At 44.9% G+C, this 17,921-nt stretch overlaps 1 protein-coding gene across 7 annotated transcripts in view; it reads right to left on the reverse strand.

The window, feature by feature from the left end:
• Positions 1 to 17,921, reverse strand: part of LOC120904669 (hemicentin-1-like) — a 160,080-nt gene that overhangs the window by 90,300 nt on the left and 51,859 nt on the right. For all 7 annotated transcript variants that reach the window (XM_040314861.1, XM_040314858.1, XM_040314860.1 and 4 more), the window contains exon 3: positions 3,887 to 4,106. In XM_040314861.1, coding sequence (XP_040170795.1) covers positions 3,887 to 4,106 — 220 coding nt within the window. The remainder of the gene's footprint in view (positions 1 to 3,886; positions 4,107 to 17,921) is intronic.

The following is a 17,921-nucleotide window of genomic DNA, read 5'->3' on the forward strand; positions in this document are numbered from 1 at the left end:
CAACAGTTACTGCCAATGTGAAGCTATAAAATTAGGCGCATAGAAATTAGCCTTAGACCCCCATTGCTGCTGCTGTTCCTGCGAGGTGGGTTTATGTTTCCGGCGCCTCTATTCTTACTGGCCCCCGCTCTGCTTGGTGTTTCCCCGGACCAAACAGCACAGAAAATTTAGAAGAAATAAAGCAATCATAAAATAAATCATGCCACACGCCACCTACAATGGGAAACGATTCAATGATTTACGATTCGGTAAGTCCATGGTGCCGCCATCCTGTCGGTGATATTTTTGCGTAACACATTCCATGGCCCGTTTCCTATTCGCCCACGGTTGTGGGGCATTACACGGGACCTTAAAGTTTCGGTAAGAACAAAACAAAAAACAACAACAACAGCAACAAACAGTCTGTTCCGGCATAGGAACGTACCAACTGTGCCTTGATGAAGCGGCCTGTTGACGGAAAGTTTGGTTAGGAACGTTTGAAAGCGATAGCTGAAGCATAAACAATGATCCATGATCCTTTGGAGGGGGACCAAGCTTCACAAGTTGAGTCGCGGGTGGGACGCAATGTCGGCTGAAGTAGCTGTTATTCTTTGGATAATTATGTTGGGGCGAGCATTATGTTTTTTTTGTGTTCGTTTCAAGTTAGAAAGTTTAAATAAGTGTGCAGGTATAAAGTTAGCAGGAACAAGGTGCATACAGCCACAGTATGTTGTGTAATTGTGAGTTATCCTTTGTGACTTTATTTTAAAAGTATTGCAATGTTTACATTTTGATTCAATGATCAAAATCATGAGTCAAATGCTTATTAAATTTAAATATTTTAATACGACTTTTGAAATGTTGTGAGTAACGTGTTTTGTTTCTTGTAGGATGTATTCAAAAAAAAATTTGTTTGCTTATTTAGAAGGATGTTCTGTTCAAAGGGCATTTATTTGTTTATCTATTAAAATTATCAAGTAAAATTTCCATACAACAAAAATCCATACGGAAAAAGTCATTTGGGTTAAGGAGCTATGTGATTGATAGCGAAGAATAATAAAAAAAACAAGAACTCTATCACCAACTCAAACAAATCTCTTGCATTCTGCTCTGTCGATGCAGCACGCACGTTTCTTTCCCATTTTTGTCTGACCCAAGGAGTGACACTGGGTTAGCGCTATATTGCTTATTTGGCAAATAACATAAAAGCTTCTCAGAACAATGAGAAACAGCGAGTGGGAACGAGAAAGCAGAGGAAATCAAACTACAAGTAGAACAAATCAAAGACCGTTGCAAGTACGAGCGTGGTGTTGTAGGACACAAATATTGTTTCCTCGACTGGGGCATCACCATGATGACCAAGTTTGTGCGAAACTTCTTCCGAAGGGTAAGAAAGAAAAAAAAAGTAGCAGTAAAAAGGACCTGAGTTCACCAAATGTAGTGCCCGGCGTGTTTGCTGTTTGCTGGGGGTTTTCCAAGCATGTTTGCAAGTTGCGTGAACTGACGAAGATTGAGCCGGGTGAACGTGGGCCAGCAATACGATAGAAGAAGATTGTATTTTGCTAATATATTCTTTTATGATAAACAGAACGAGAAAATATGGACATTTTTTTTTTCTCAGACTCGTTCAAAATTAGCTTAGTTTTCGCCTCGTAATCGTAAGGTTCATTAGAAAAGCGTTATTTTTTGTTTGTTTGTTTGCAATGCTTCAGAAATCATTCGTGTTCCACAATGTCCACAATGTCTGTGTTTATTTAGCAACGATGCATGCTCTTAATGTCCTTTTTATACGCAATAAAAAAAGATTCATTCATTCTCTTGACGACGCATTTTTAAAGCACTCAATGGAGCTAACGTAAAATTAGGCAAAATAAATGGATGATGGATCATCGCCAAGTGAACGCTAACGACAAACACTGTGGACAAACAATAACAAAAAAAGATGCAAATTTTTAACATCCCGAACGTAATACAAGCACTCATTGCACTCTCAAGTCCTTTTAGTATTCGCACAGAAGAGCGCTGCATGAGCAGGAGGCCGCAGATAGTGGCGTACCATTTGTGTTTCACCCGACGAGCGTCGTTTGCTGCTTTGTTCGAAAATCCTGTTCGAAAATTTATTTCTCCAATGTTTTTTTCCATGCTGCTTTCCACCTTCCGGACGCAATGTTTCATCCCGGCTGGCAAACAGCGTGTACATCTCCCTCTTCCTTCCGAGTACACCAGCAGCCAGTCGACCGCCTAACCACCTCCACCGCCCGCTAGAAAGCTCGGCTCCAGAATCGGTTTTTATGCGGTTATGCGCTAAAAATGTTTAATATTCATCACTGTGGTCTTTATGCTGCGGTTGCTTAACTGTCAGAATGAAATAATAATAAACCTGTTTTCGGTGTACATTTTATCAGTCACTTGACACTTTTCGACCCCGACCCCGAGCACGGTGGGCAAACCAACGGATGGGAGGGCATTCGGCAGGCGTTCGGTACGGTTCTGCTGGCACAATCACAAGGCCGTATCAGGCATTGCCGGTGCCGCACACAGGGGTGTGAAGTGGCAACCCTTAACCTGATCGGGGTGACCCACCGGTGCCCCTTTTCACCGTTATCGGGCGGGTATCCGACCAGCGAAAGGTGTCCGCACAACGTGCATCTTTTTGTTTTGGTGTTGTTTGCTCCCTTGCTTTTGACACGCCATCGCGCAGGTGTAGGTCGCGGTGACATAAAAAAAAACAATTGTGTGAAAAATTCAATTTTTTGAAAGGTGCAGCATGGGGGACATTTTCGGGTGCTGGAAATCAGCAATCACGTTGGCCCCGTTGGTGGTGGTGGTGATGGTGGTGATGATGTGTTTGACCTGACCCTTGTCGAGTGGGGGAGCTTGCAAGCTGTAATCAAATTTGTGTGTTGGACTTAATCGCTTTTAGCCCCATGTTCTGTACCATTTTACGTTAGTTTACGCTGTTTGGTGTGTATTTTGTAAAGCGTTGAATATTCAGGTGCGTGATTTGTAAGATCGCAAATCACGTTAATCTTACACTGGTATGAAATTAAGATTACTTTTTTGCAAACAAACGTTCAGTAATTTTAAAAATAATGTTCATTAGGTGCACAATGCATCACCAACCTTGTAGTGTATATTGGCGCAGGCTGAAATGGCAATTTAGTTCACTGTGCTGCAAAAGTATGCCACGGAAAAATAGCATTTAGATGAAAATTAATGCACATATGCCAATGGAGCATCGCAGTCCGATGATTGAACCGGTAATGACTTTCATATGAGTGTGAGTCGTCTAATTGCTCGCTTTTGTCGAAAGCATATGAATGTGCTGCATTTAAATATGCTTCATCAATTCGTTCACCGTTTATGGAGGGTAGGGCTATAAAATCAATAGTTGCACATCGACGTCCCCATCTACAGCTTGGCTACGCCGAAAATGCTGTTGTCATTTTCCGATCATATCGAGCGTGTGCACACACATTCACGCAAAATCTCGACCGTTTGATATGGCACAAGCCGCATTATTGCCATCAATCCTCACAGTCCAGTTGGGCCAGATCGGAACCGGTTGTGTATCAATACGGTGCACCGGTATGCAGCAGTTCGGGTGCATCAACGTTGATAACGAGCGATCCCACCACTGCAGACTCGCTGATCGTTGGTGACATTTGCTTCCCTGGAACAGACAGTGGAACGAAGCGGCAAACGTAAAAACCATCGTAGCGCATAACCGTACTGGTACGTTTATTTGCGCCAGAGAGACCGGGTGGAGAGTAGTGAACGCCACCAATCCGCCGGGAGGGAAATAAATATGTGCATTTCCGATGCGAAACCGCTTCCGGAATATTAAACCGGAAGCCGAGCGATGGGCGCTCTGTTGATTGGCAGTAAATATGCTGTTGCCACCTACCTGTAGTTTGTGTTAAGCTGGACACCCTTGATGGCAACATTGTCGAATTTGTTGCCGGTGGAGCGTGCCCAGTAGTAGGAGAAATCGCTCGCCGCCGACTGCTCGCTGAAGCGACATTTTAACGTGACCGTTTCGCCTTCGCGTGTGTCCCGGATTTCGTCCGCGGCCACGACGGTGACAAGCGTAAGCAGCGCTGACAGCGTCACCGAAAATGCCACCGCTAGAATGGGAAGAGAAAGAAAGGAGAAAAGAAAGGGAGTTATTAAGATGATACGGCCGATGTAATGGGACGCAAAGAGGGATGGGCAAAGGGAGATATATAAAATACGTTCTAATGGGTTGTGGTTCTTGGTTTGCAGGAATGGAATTGAGTTTTATTGCACGCTATGATGGACAAACACAATTAACATCGAAATATCGTTGGTTCACCTGACAAAGGAATGGAAAACAAGCTAAAAGCAGCATTAAGAAATCCTTTCTAGTTTATTGGTTTATTGATACATCTTGCCTTATGATGGGCGAACCTTTTAGAGTGCTACTGGCGTTGGTTTTCAAAGCATGAGCATTTTTTTTGTCCGCTGTTTGTGTGTGAGTGAGCTGTAACAAATATAATTACCGTAGCCGTTAACACGTCACAATATTGTGTAAACGAGGGGCAAAGCCAACAGGCTACAAGAACTTATTTTAACGAATAACTTGTGAAAGTATATCAGCGCTGTTTATCGCATCGTTGCATCAGATGTGCAATGAGTATATGCTAGCGCGGGTTGATGGCTTGGAAAATGGTTCAAAATTTAGCACAAGCCTCAAGTCCATTTGCTTGAAATTGCTGTTAGAATGTACTTTTTTGCTAGCGAGCCGGGAGGGGAAGCAGTTTTTTTATGGGATGGACATTAAAAATAAAAACACCGGTAAACAGGATAACCGGATTGCATATTTTTGAAGCCTCCAGTGGGCACCCTTAGTCCTAGCTACCAAGAATTAAGCACGGGAGCACAAAAGGGCCGAAGCGCTGGACAATTAGTACACGCGGTGGGTCGGTAGTCGACGCTGGGTGTTAAAAAATGGCGTTCGCAAAAACGCTTTACGCAAATTGTCACAACTTTATCATCGGCTGTTTCTACAGCCTTTTTAACGAGCAGTGTTGGTTCCCTTTATGGCAGGGAGTTGGAACTGGGTGAGCGTGTAAAATGGAACATATAAATTGTAGTCCCGGTGTTGAAACGAGAGAATTGTAATAATATTATCTTAAGCTTGTATTTGTCCTTAGATCAACGCAAAATTTTGGATGAAATGGATGGCGTTGATGTAATCCATTGAAACTATGATCAACAATTGTTTTCGACATGTACTCGTACAAACGGCTATAATTAGTCGGCACTTCTTTGCTTTTGAAACTGATACAATCAAAAAGTAGTTATAGAATGGTAAGTGGTTAAATTATCATCTACAAAAATAACACATCTAAGGCAGTGCAGCTTACCGTGAGCTAACACAAACCGGAACAGGGTTGCGATTTTTCGAACCGCGAAATTCATTATCCCGCAATCCCGTTCAGCCCGCGCATGCATTCGCTAGCTGCAGCTGTGGTGAGTAAGTTTTCAGGCGCTTACAAGAGCTGTTTCATAAATAAAATCCAATCCGCAAAATCCCGTCGTCCATGCAGATGCACCTGATGTCGAACCGGATTCCAGGCAAACATAAGTCAACGTCATGATGATTTTTAACCGTTTCTCGACCTGACCGTGTCCATGGTATCGGTGCATCATACGCGGGTGCATTTGGTCGCGTCCTGTGTCCATCGTCGCCACTGGGCATGCACTTTCTGTGCCGGGTTTGTTTTATTTTTGCGACCACTAACAAGTCGTGTTGTTTTCGCTTTGATGGTCGCTGCATCGGGCTGAGTACATGCTCTGGAGTGTGGTGTGCTTAGTTTGGCTATGAAAGTGCTGTTCACCGATGGTAAGCTTTTTTGGCAGCAGTAGCGCGGATAACACAAAAAAATAAATAAACGAGAGGATAGAACCGAATGTCGTGGTTTGCAGCGAATTTTCCATCCAAATTCATTGCAAGCGTGAATGATGAGAGAGACCGTGGCGGTGGCTACGGGTTGAGAGATTTTCAAGAGCAGGGAACGTTAAAACCACATACGGCGCCGGTGGAAAAGTGGAACCATCCAGCTGCACCATCCGGTTGTGTAGCCTGGCGATGGTGTTGGTGGCTGATGACGGTTTTGTGAACCTCGGGTGGGCAGTGATGAGATATTTACAGTGAAACCATTTGCGTGTAAATTTTGATACCGAAAAATGGCAGTGACCAGTGGGCATTAGCTGGATGGATGCGATGTGGTACCATCGTTGACACCGGTGTTGATGCAACCCATCCTTCATACGGGTGTGCGGGAGTGTAATAATGGAAATGGGGGTGCGTTTTTTTGGGGTACAGTTGTTTGTCTCTTCCGTTTTAAAGATTTGCGCTGTGCAGTGTTGATGGTAGCAGGAACAGTCGAACGACCATTAAACGATCAGCTCTTGGGGCTGAGGCAAAATCTGTGCTGCAGTGACAGCATTTTTAATAGCAACAATTTCGATTGATTCTAAAAGTGAGTATGTGCTATATGTGAATTTAGTGAATTATATGCTTTAAATGAATGTATAAACAAGTCTTCTTAACGATAAACTAATATGTGAGTATCATGTTTGGTCGGTTTGGTGGTATACATTCAAAACAGGAAGCAGAAAGCAAGGAATTATAATAAATTTAGAGTTTGAAACAAAATAATATTCTTAAGAAATTATCAACAATAATATCGAAAAACTTTGCCATTGTGGTTCATTATTAACCTATTTTACACACAGCTATGTACTTTTAAATTTACTGCTGAGTACAACTTTGGTGCAATTATTCTGCACTTGAAACAGTTAAAATGATAAGGAGCATAAGTTTGTTGCGATAATTGCTGTTCGATTTGATGACCGTAACCGTTACGCGTTAAATGAGTGTGAAAGATTGAATGTTTATTGAGAAGCAGCCCGACTCATTCGATATAAAATGAAACATTAATCCCGAGCACATTCGTCCTGATTGAATCGAAATTAATAAGCGCAATCAAATAAAATCATTAAGAATGCAATGTACGAATGCAATGATGCTTGCAAACAGAGGCGGAAAATGCAACACAACAAAAAGAATGCCAGCATTGAATGAAACGGAGAGTACACAGAGTGTGTTTCCCCCTGCTGGTACCATAATATTTCACCAAACATACAAACTGGTGGTGCAAATAAAAAAAAAGAGGAAACGGGATACAAAAAATAAATAAATCCAAAACCACAACCGTCCAAGCGCTTAATGGGCGCTTTTGTGTGGCGCAACAAATTGTCTGAAGATAATAAATAAAATAAATAGCAATAGTTTATCCGTTTCATCGTCCGCTCTTCGTCGTAGGTGGCAAAGCTCGGATCGCGCGGTAAAGCTGTGCAGTTATTAAAATTAAGCACAAATCGTTAATCATGGTGAAGTTGCGCATCCATGTCGGTCGGTTCCGCGCAAAAGGGGTGTTTTTGGGTGCGCGAGGCAGTGAGGTAGTAAAAACAGGACGCAAACCCGACCGTAGGAGACGCGGGGATTTAGCGCCCGGAAAGGGAGAGGAGCCCCGGGGAGCAGATTAAAAAGTGGTTGTAGAGTAAAGTGAGGAGGAATTAAAAAAAGAAACGCACATCCAACAAACGGTTTAGCAACGGCACGAACTGTGCACGCCTGGGGAATCGTGACAACGCGCCGATGTGTCGCCAGGAAGCAGCATAACGAAACACGTTGACGCAACAGGCGCTGATAGAGCCGGTGAAGGGTTAAAGGAATGCGCGGCTCGAGGGCGAAGGGATGAAATAATAATTGAAAAACTGCGGACGAACACAACAGCAAGGGGGAAAAAACGAAAGCAACACTAAAGAAAGTCCAGATGTCTCCGAGGTTATGGCCCCGGGGTGGTAAACTTTGCAGCTTTAATCCAGTTTCGCCGTCGTGGCCAAAGCATGAGACATTGTTTGAGCTTTTGAGCTCTCGGGCGGTTCACTTCCTTTGCCGTAGTGTGTCTCAGCTTATGTGGTTTTTATCCATTACTTCGTAAGATGGTATCGCTTCTTGCAGCAGCAGCAGCAGCAGCACACATGCTCTCTTTGCGTGTGTTTCTTTTCTCGGTCGACGATAAACATTTTGCCGCGGTTGAGCTCTCGATCTCGAGTCCAAGTAGGGTATCCGGTAAATGAAACAATATGTTTCCAGTGAACACCGTGGAAAAAGGGAACGTTTTTTTCCCCCTACAGCGAATACAGCTTTTCTGCCATGACTTTGCCGGGCCCTTTAAACTGACCAACGGAAGATATCATCCGATACCAATACTGGACCCGTACGAAGCATGGTGGAGTCCAGTATTGCGCGCTGGGCAACGTTGGCAACTGTTGTCAGAAAAGTTTATGATATGCCTTTTTTCCACAGGTCGGGGCAGTTGATATTGAAATAAAGCCGCTGCAGCTCGTTTACAGCAAAAAAGCAGAACAAACGATGGACGACTTTTCGCATGATTCGTGTGTTGCAAAGAGGGGTTATGGTTTCCGTTGGTCTTGTCCACGGTCTGCCTACCGTCGCTTCATTTGGAGTTGCTTGTTAGTGTGTAGCTGGTATCGTTGGTAAATTGTCATAAATAAAATTGTACACGCTTTTGCATGGGCATAGCAAAGTTGATTAAGCAAGAGAAAGATGGGATCACGGCAAGGTGATCGTGGACAATCAAGCAATTGTGTGCAAAAAGGGAATTTACAAAAATATATCAACTGTCAACTGTTTCCACCCGGGTTGCCTGGGTTTTTTTAGATTCTTCCGTGTGTTCGGGTTTCGAAAGGAGTACAACGATACAAGATTACATCGTTTACATTTTTGAGATCGAAGCACGGATGTTGTACGGTGCTACAATTCATCCGTTGTTTGCTTGTAGTAGTGTTTATAGTGTTTATTTTATCAAGAGAATTTATTAATTGTGTGGTAAAAGAAATTGAAATACTTGAAATTAAATATTGTTTTCTTGTTCTATCCTGTACTGACACGGCCGACAAGTACATGCTGTTCGACAAGTAGGCAGATACAATGTGATGCGGAAATACATTTTCAATTTAATTTGGAATGTTTCTTTTGCATACTTTATCTAGCAATGCAGCTACCACATTGAACAAAATGAATCAAATTTATTATGTTAGTTTGCATACAGCTCAGTGCAAGACAGGGTTGAAAACTCCAAACTAAAAGGGTATGAATGAATCATTCTTATGGTACATGATTTGAGAATGATTTACAAATTCATTTAGCGTTCCATTGTTATAAACTAATCTACAGCCTTTTCAATGCAGCTAACAAGAATGGAAATTGCAAAGGAAAAGAATACTTTGCCATCGGGGTTGCGTCTCGGTCCGAGAATCTTCATCAAGATTACGCTTCAATTGTGCGTTTGGTGCAAACCGTCTACTTTACTCTTTTGCTACTCGTCACAGACAGAGCTCAATCGTTTGCCACAGATCCGGTAGCGATGCGATGGGCATGATAAGTCAATTTACCAAACGGCCTCTAGTTTTCTTTTGCAGCATGGGCAAACAAACAAAAACCCCTTCGAAAGGACAAAAACTATCTTTGTCGCTGCTCGACGCTCTGAGAGATGAAAGATAGCAGTATGATAGTGGAATCTAATTCGAGTAGTGCGAGTCGAATACACAAAAGTACAAGAAAAAAGGAAAACTGCTGAACGTGGTAGTTCATCTGATTTCGTTTCATTTTGTCACTGTGCGAGTGTGAGTATTGAGTACCAGAAATGTTGTTTCATGTTTTTACGTGACCACACACCAGGACACACAAGGCCGTTTTTTCTGCACAAATCACAACTATTATAGCCCTTGCCGGAAGTTTGTACTGTCCTTGTTCCCTGGTGCAGCACACGCATCTGCCTACCCGGGAATGGGTTATTTTTTCCTCGTACGATGTAGCAGGCCGACCAAAACCGACCGCATTTCGATAGCCAACCGAGACCACAGTGACCAAGTTTTCCCATCGACCAGGACACCGTGCTTACGTGCGTTTCGGCAGGAATGTCACTGATTAGATTTAGGTTTTCAGCAACCCCGCAATATCAGCAGCCCGAGCAAAAAGATTCAATGTCAAGTCGTCGGGTTTTTGGGGGAAAATCGGCCAACTCGAAAGCCAATTTTTCGATCTAATCCGCCGGGTCGGGTGAGTAGTTACGTCGGAAGAACGACGAGAAAAGCGATGGAACGGGTGAACCTTGTTTCAACTCGGCCCGGAGTGATAGCGAACAAGCCAGTACGTTTGATGGATAATACACTAAATGGATTCGAAAAGAAATTATAAACTTTTCCAGCGCAATAGGATTCGAGATTTTCGGCACCGATTCGAAGCCCTCCATGGCAGATCGATTGATCCCGAAGCTTTTTCCGCTAGCAGCGATGAAAATGAGATTTATATCGAAACTTTCTTTCGCTCCCGCAAAATCGATCAAAAGTTTCTGTGGCCTTAGCAATTGGGTAGAAATTGAAATTCGGCCCTGCGTCGTGCACGTTGCTTTTGTTGTCCGCTCGGGCTAGTGCCAATGGGCAAAACCGGGAGTTAGCTCGGCTCAGCGGCACTCATTTATATTCGAAGTTTGGTAAGACTTTGGGTCACCGCTGGTGTGGGCTATGTTGCGTCTTGACAGTGCTGGTGAAGATTGGTAGCAAAGATGGTAGGAAAATTGAAAATACGAAAGCACTTACGCCTCCAGGTGAATGACTTCTGCTATTAGCGCTGTGCAGCGTCAGGCACGCGGGTGAAACGTAACACCTGCCCGAGCTTTCGGCCAAAGGATACGCCCTACTTCTGTCATCGTTTTACACACATTCGCCAGCACGACACGAGTCCAATTGTTTTGACAGTTTGACTTGTAAGACGCTGTCAGAAGCAGTGAACCGTTACAAACACCTAAGTACCTGCGCATAGAAGCCGGCCTTCCCCATTTGAGGTGGGTTCGGTTTGGCGGGGGACGCCCTGTTGGCGTTTGCCCGAAAATGCGAAGAGAATCCTTGCCCGAGAGTAAACACCCAATGGTAAAACACTCGCCTACCCAGAAATTGGAGTTAATTTGTCGCTTCAACAGATCTCAAAATGACACTTCTGCCGGAACAAGTACGGAGAAAGCTGTGAGCTGCGAAGGGAAAACACGCCTCGTCCTGCGGCGTTTGGTGCAGGAACGTTTGGAAAACCTTTTAGGAGAGCACCGTAACAAAAAGAAATCACACATAGCAGGTTAGACTCGGGGAACCGTAGGCAACGGATGGAAAAAACAAAATGAACTTTAATTGGAGGTACTAAAAAAGGTCAAAGCATCATGTTGCTCCTGTACGGAGCACGCTTTACACCGGGCCAGAGTTTGTGGGTGGGCGTGAAGAATGCGATTTTTAATAAACGAATTTCTTGGTCATGAAAATCAGTACAAATGGGGATAGACCATTCATATCTAGGTGGGAAGAGCCATGCAACAAATGTTAAAGCATAATCTGATCACACCGGAAGGCATTTTTGTTATTCTTCAGAAGGAAGATAATCTAAACAAAAGGAAAATTCATTTGATGGAATTTGATGAATTTCTGTTACCGATACAAATCTTACGTGCTTGCGCAGTCGTGTAAGGGTAGCTCTCGTCGAAACCGGGTAGTAAATTGCAATGCAGGAAATGAAAGAACTACCAGCAAGAAGCACAAATATTGACACTGCTGTTGAATGTTGACCGAGTGGTGCCTTGCGCAGCAAACAGCGCAAACAGCGGCCATTTGGGCACAGCACGCTGAACTCGATTATAAGTTAATTGAAGAAAACACAAACAAATTTAGCCAGCCAAAGTTCGTCAAACGTCCTTACCAGTGTGCCGCCTGAACCCCATAAACGAGACCGACGCAGCCGAACGATTTCTTGAAGCCGATTTCGATTTCGCCCGAAGGAGTTGTGCTTTGTTCTGCAAGTTCGCACGGGCTACCTTTCTCCGGTCCACCAAATGGGCCAGAGAGAAGGCAACAGCATCTTGCAAAACTCAACGGATAGGCGGATTTTTCCTCCCAACAAACAACGATGGTTGAATCATGCGCCCAAAGTAAAGTCTTGGCCCCGGCAGGAAGTGACATGGAAAACTCTTTTCCCGGCCTCTCACTTTGACCTCTCTGGGGTTCTCGTAATCCGTATGGTTTTTCGATTTGTTTGACGATTCAAGATTCAGCGTAAATGCCAGAAAAAGGCAACACTCTCTCTCTCGCATGCAATGCTAAAGTTGAGCAAATGTAGACAGGGCCTTGCACATTGTGTGTAAGGAAAAGTCCGAAATGGAGGAGATGCGGAAGGTCGGAAAAGACTGGCGTGTCATAATCTCATTTTGTTTATCTAACTTTTTCCCTGAATCGATTCCAACAAACTTACTGTGCTTGCTTGCTATGGCACAATATAGCAGCGCGCTTTTTCGGGTTACTTTCTTGTGTATGGTAATGCTGACAAGTGATGGTATTGTGTGTGTAGGACGACGTAGGGCAAAAGAGAAAGAAAGGGAAAGAGTAAAAGAAGTTTTAAAACACTTTCTCGGTAAAGCAGATTGAATTCGTATAACAGATTTGTAAGCGAAAATCATACAGTGGTGCGCCGATATAAGAGCAGCCGTCATACGTACGGTATTGTTTCGTTTCCGGCGAAACACTTTTTAAATGAAAAAGTTGCATATTGCATTGAATGTGCAATGCTAAATGATGCATAAGTAGCGTGTTTTTCGTGGAAGAAAGTTTTCCCTTCTTTTTCGGACTCCTGCAGCCCGCAACGGTGGTCTTCGGAGAGTGTTGGGAGATAATTTAATTAGTCTAGTTGCCTGCCAGGAGCGCAAGGGAGCAACTGGCTTAGAAACGGGTACAGCGAACAGGATTTGTACGCTGCACGCCACCGACATAATTCATGACGGTTCGTAATGCACAGGATGGTAATTTTCCAGGTTTTCGCCGCAGCTAAGCTGCTCATCCGTCGCACCCATCCGCCGCACCAGGGCCGCACCAACGCGAAGGCAAACATCAACAAGATCCGCGTATCCTTTCCGCTGTGCGACTGCACAGCGAGTGGAAGCGGTTGGCGGGCCCTGCGCAATTGAATTTAATTCAGTTTGGTATCACTTTTCCGCAATTTTTCATACTTACTGTTGGGACCCGGGCTGGGTCTTCTCCTACCCTCATCAAAAAGTGGCCACTTTGGTCTGGTTTGGCGAACGGTAAGGATTGCGTGAGCCGGTTGCTTCCGTTGCTCCCCTTTTTCGGAAGCTGCTCTGCTCCCGGGCGTGCCGGGCGAACGAGGTGAGATGGTAATGAATAAAATATGCAGGCAAAATTAGACAAATGGGAACGAGCGGTACAAATTGCTCACGTTCACGCTTCCGCCTGGTTTCGCCCTTACTGCTGCGGTGGTGCAGCCGGCGGAAGTTAACTAGATTCTCGACAGGATCTCGTTTAGCACAACGATTGGCGCGGATGTGCGCTCGCGAGGTTTCGGTTTGCTGCCGGCGTGTTGGACGGCCAAGTGGCCCCACTACTTACGAGGTTTTCCCTGGTGGGTAGAGCTTTTTCCCACTTGGAAGAAAGTGTGCAACGTTTCGGGGCGTTGGAAAGAGCAGCAGCAGCAGCAGCAGAAGTGGGATAAACTACTGTTAAAAATATTATGATGCACTGCTCCCTGCGCTACACCGCCACCCAGCCACCACGCGTTGATGCCAACGTGCTTAAACTGCAGAATTCCTGATTCAGCACGGTGCGGGAGCTTTCCGATTCAAATCACACAACTGCAGCAGCAGCAGCAAAGTGGCGCATCGCCTGGGAAGGTGCGCGCCCGGAGCAGCAGATTGTTTTTCTTGCGTTACATCCCCTCGGCAGCCAGTTGAAGTCGTTTCGCGAAAAGTACATTCATCGTGCGGGCCATTTTCCGGCAGTGCAGTGTAATCACGATCGTAAAACCCAAGCCAAAAAGTCGGTCGCGAGACGGGCAGAGACAGGGTAGGAAAAGTTTGGATAAAGCCAGTGGCGTAACTAGCTGACATTTGGTTGAGCACTTAGAGAGGCGTTTGGAAGTAATTAGTGTGCGGGCAACAGTTGTTGTTTGCGAAGGTACTGAAACGCTCGAAAGAATATCATTGTAAGATGCTTTCTACCCGGTAATGAACAATGTAGGTGGTTAAAAGTTTGCGTTGCCAGCACTGTGCGATGGTGATTTTTTTGTAAGTGGTGAATTATTAGCTCAGTTTATTGGTGAAGTTTAAGAATATTCCACCAAGGATGATACGCAGTTGATTTCTTGCGTTGTACTTCAGCTGATGCAATAGAAAAATAAGCTGCCAAAAAAAGGAAAATCTTTGTTAGGAATCATCACCCCGCAAAAAAAAACAAGATAAATCGTTTTCTATTCACTGATTTTTTCACACGTCGAAACTTTTGTTTTCCACTGCCAGATTTCAGTAACTAAAGGGGAGTGAGAAACAAAATATTATCACACAAAAAAAAAGAACACTGAAATCCCAGACAACGACATCATCAACCGTCAACAACTTTGCCCATCCCGATTCCAAGGATGCTCTGGCACGCTCGTACCAAATGAACAAAATCGACCAAGAAATAGAACACAATCGAAAAATCGATCATTGAAAAGATTGCTGAAAGTTTGCCCCAAAGGGATTTCCACCCTCACACGGTCGTTCAACCGTTCGGAAGTGTCAAAAGACGAAGAAAAAAGAAGAAATACGGTCAAATGACATTAGTTTATATCGCGATTATCAGCCTAACAGAGGTCTCTTCGGCACGAGGAGAGAAAGATTTGCAACCGCCTGGGAAATCATCATTCCACACTATTTCCCAATCCAACCGATTTTCCCACCTGTCACTATCTACCCTTGCGCGCGCGTTGAAAGCAATTCTCCGATCCGGAGTTCTCAGTTGGTTTTTTTGTGTGCTGTTCGTGCCAAGGCTGTGCCTAGTCCCTGTGACACGTGACTTGTCCTCAGGTCGTGCCGGAGAACGTGACAAGATTGGGTGAAAACTGCTGGGAATTTGCTTTCGAGATGCTGCCTATCGAAAGTTAGCTGAGTGTGTAAAATGTGTCACATTTGTGCCGGTTTGGCAGTAGTTCCCGAGCGCCACTGGCTGTGGCCTGTGGAATCTGGCACTGAAGAACTTTCTGCACGTCTTTCTGGAGTGTGTATAGCTCCCTGCGTGTGCGTGTGTGTGTGTGTGTGCCGACGAATCGGATGCGAAATTTAGTCTGATAGAACCAATCAGTAGTCGATTGGCATCGTTCCTGTCGACGTGTGAAATGGTTCGTGGCAACGGGGTGGTAAGGTGAACGGGCGCAAGGAATTAATTTTGTATGCAAATGAACAAAAATGCCCCTGCTGTTGTGCTGTTTTGGTGGCAGTCGATACAACAGTGAAGAGCTGTGTCAAATTGATTTGCAATGATGCTTGAAGATTGGAACAGAAAGTTTTAAACAGCTGCTGTAGTAAAATGCAACCGCATTTATAAAGCGTAGACATGTTGATTGCTTGCAATTCTGCGCGTTTGAGTGTTCACCGGTGCTAATTTGTGCATTCCTGCACAGGAACAATCACGGTGCAACATGACAATGAGGATTCATCAAGCAAAGCAGTGCACAGCTCTGACAAATCTAGTTAATGAATATTACATACTGCTTGAGTCGTCGCAACAACGGAATGCTGAATGCGGCAATGCGTTTTCTGCAGGTGTTCACCGTGTTGGAATGCATGTCAACAAGGACCCTAGAGAATGTCAAACAGGTCCCATTATGATGCACATTCAAATAACGCGGCTACATTTCGTATGCCACACATACACATACACACACGCGCACACTTATGCACGGATGCACCACATCACTTCAAAGCGCAATGTGCGGCATCTGAGAAGGTACACATTTACTTAGATCGGAGCTTAAAAGTGTGTGTTGCTGTAGAGCACCGTAAGTACACCGTATTGAAGCATCCATCAGCCTCCTCCGTCCGTGATTATGGCAACATTCCACTGCAATCAATAAAGGGAAACAGCTTTTAAGCGCATGCAAAACCCGCTTGGCTGAGCTGCCCTGCATTGATCGGATTACAGTCGCGCTCGATGAACATCCTGCCACAATTGAATTATGTCTTAGACGATGCTATATCTTGCTGCATGTTACAAATGAACCGATGAAATGTATTTTGAGCCTAAAACACGTGATGGAAGCGGCCAAGTGTTCATGACAACTTTTTTTAATGAAGAAGAATTAATTTCTCACGAGTTGCCATGCAGCTAAACAGCTTAAAGGGAAGCTAGCCATAGCAACCGTTTCCATTGTGCCATTTTCGGCAAACGCTTGGCTAACTGGTAATCTCACGATCTTGTAAAGAATTCGCAAATATTTATCCGGCCACGGCCTCCACCCGACGCTGGTGTCACAATCATTGGAACATCTCATTTAATCTAATCCACCCCCATTATGGTGTGCATGGGTGGAACGTGCGGCAAATGAAAGCGAATGCCAGGCCACTGCTCCCTAATTGCCCTCCCCCACCCGTTACATTACAGGGCTCGGTGGGTTTTGCAGCGTGAGAAGTTGTCCATCAACGTCTAGGGGTATAGGGGAGGAAGGAGGAAGGATGGTGCCGTGGTGGAGTACATTTTTAAACCACCGAATGATAAGACGATAAACGCAGTCTCTCGCTGATGGTCGGGCCGGGGCAAAGAATGACATGGATTGTTGAGTGCGTTGTCGGACCAGTCGATTACTTAGCTCAAAGCTTATCGTTCCTACAAATCTGTTCCTCCGACCATTCGGGATCTTTTATCATCATCACCGCGGAACACTTTGAAATGGTTTCGCCGGCTGGCCTGTGGCAGAGCGCGCACAGTGGATGACTAATTGCCTGCAGCAGTTTTCGGCCCGCGTGTAGTGAAGTTTTCGGCCAGCGTGTTCCGCACGTCGGCGTCGTTCACGTTTTTCGCTGCTCAATTGTATGTTGTGTCTTTAATGTTGAGTGAATGTCTGGAAATGGCCTAAAAATCTGCTCCATTTCTGGCCCCAAATCCGCGTTTCTTCGTGTTTTACTTGCACGATTCTTCCTCGACTGTGGGGGGCTTTGTATTGTTGGTTTGCAGTTACGTTTCCGACCGCTCGCCCATCGAGGGGACGAACGGCCTGACGATGATGGTGTCTTGGAAGAAAAGATGCCATCAAACTGTAGTCGATAATGTAGTGTTGTGCATGGAGCGGGGTTGGAAAGAAGAAGAGACAAGGGAAAATGTATGTATGTATACATTTCGCCCCGGCCAGGGATGATGGGGTGGAACGAGTTGTGAACGATCCAGCCCGACAACGTGCCATTGTTTTGACAACAGACGCTGCCCTATTGCCCATGAGAACCACGTGAAGCCGCCATTCGTCGCTGCCGTAACCATCAATAGAGATTAAAATCTTTGGAATCCTCGCTGCTGGCGCAATGCTTCACGAGCTGCATTCCGTCCGGAAGGGGCCCTCTACGTCGAGGGACAAACTTTTGCCGATGACAATGTCGATGTGTACTACCCATTCTTTAGCCTTTCGCATGCGTTGGCCGTTTTTTTTTGTCGTCAGTGTGGGCATTTGGGGCTAGCTCGTAGACATTGAAAAGAGGGAACGAGGAACATTAAAAAGAAGGGGGAACTAATGATGGCGTACGCTGTTGGTCAACTATTTTCAACCCTACCGTACAATTACCATCGCATCGCTATTTTTTTCGAATCGCATTGCATCGTGTCTGCGGAAGGAATTATTTATTTGGTGAGTCTTTCGCCTCAGAAAAGGGCAATCTGCTTGGATGTTGAATCAATGAGCGACTTCCTTCCCGTCAGGACGATGATAAATCGCCAAAGGAAGTGACTGAAAAAGAACACAGCTTCAGTTTGAC

Source organism: Anopheles arabiensis, chromosome 3 (assembly GCF_016920715.1).
Source record: "Anopheles arabiensis isolate DONGOLA chromosome 3, AaraD3, whole genome shotgun sequence".
Lineage (NCBI taxonomy): Eukaryota > Metazoa > Arthropoda > Insecta > Diptera > Culicidae > Anopheles > Anopheles arabiensis.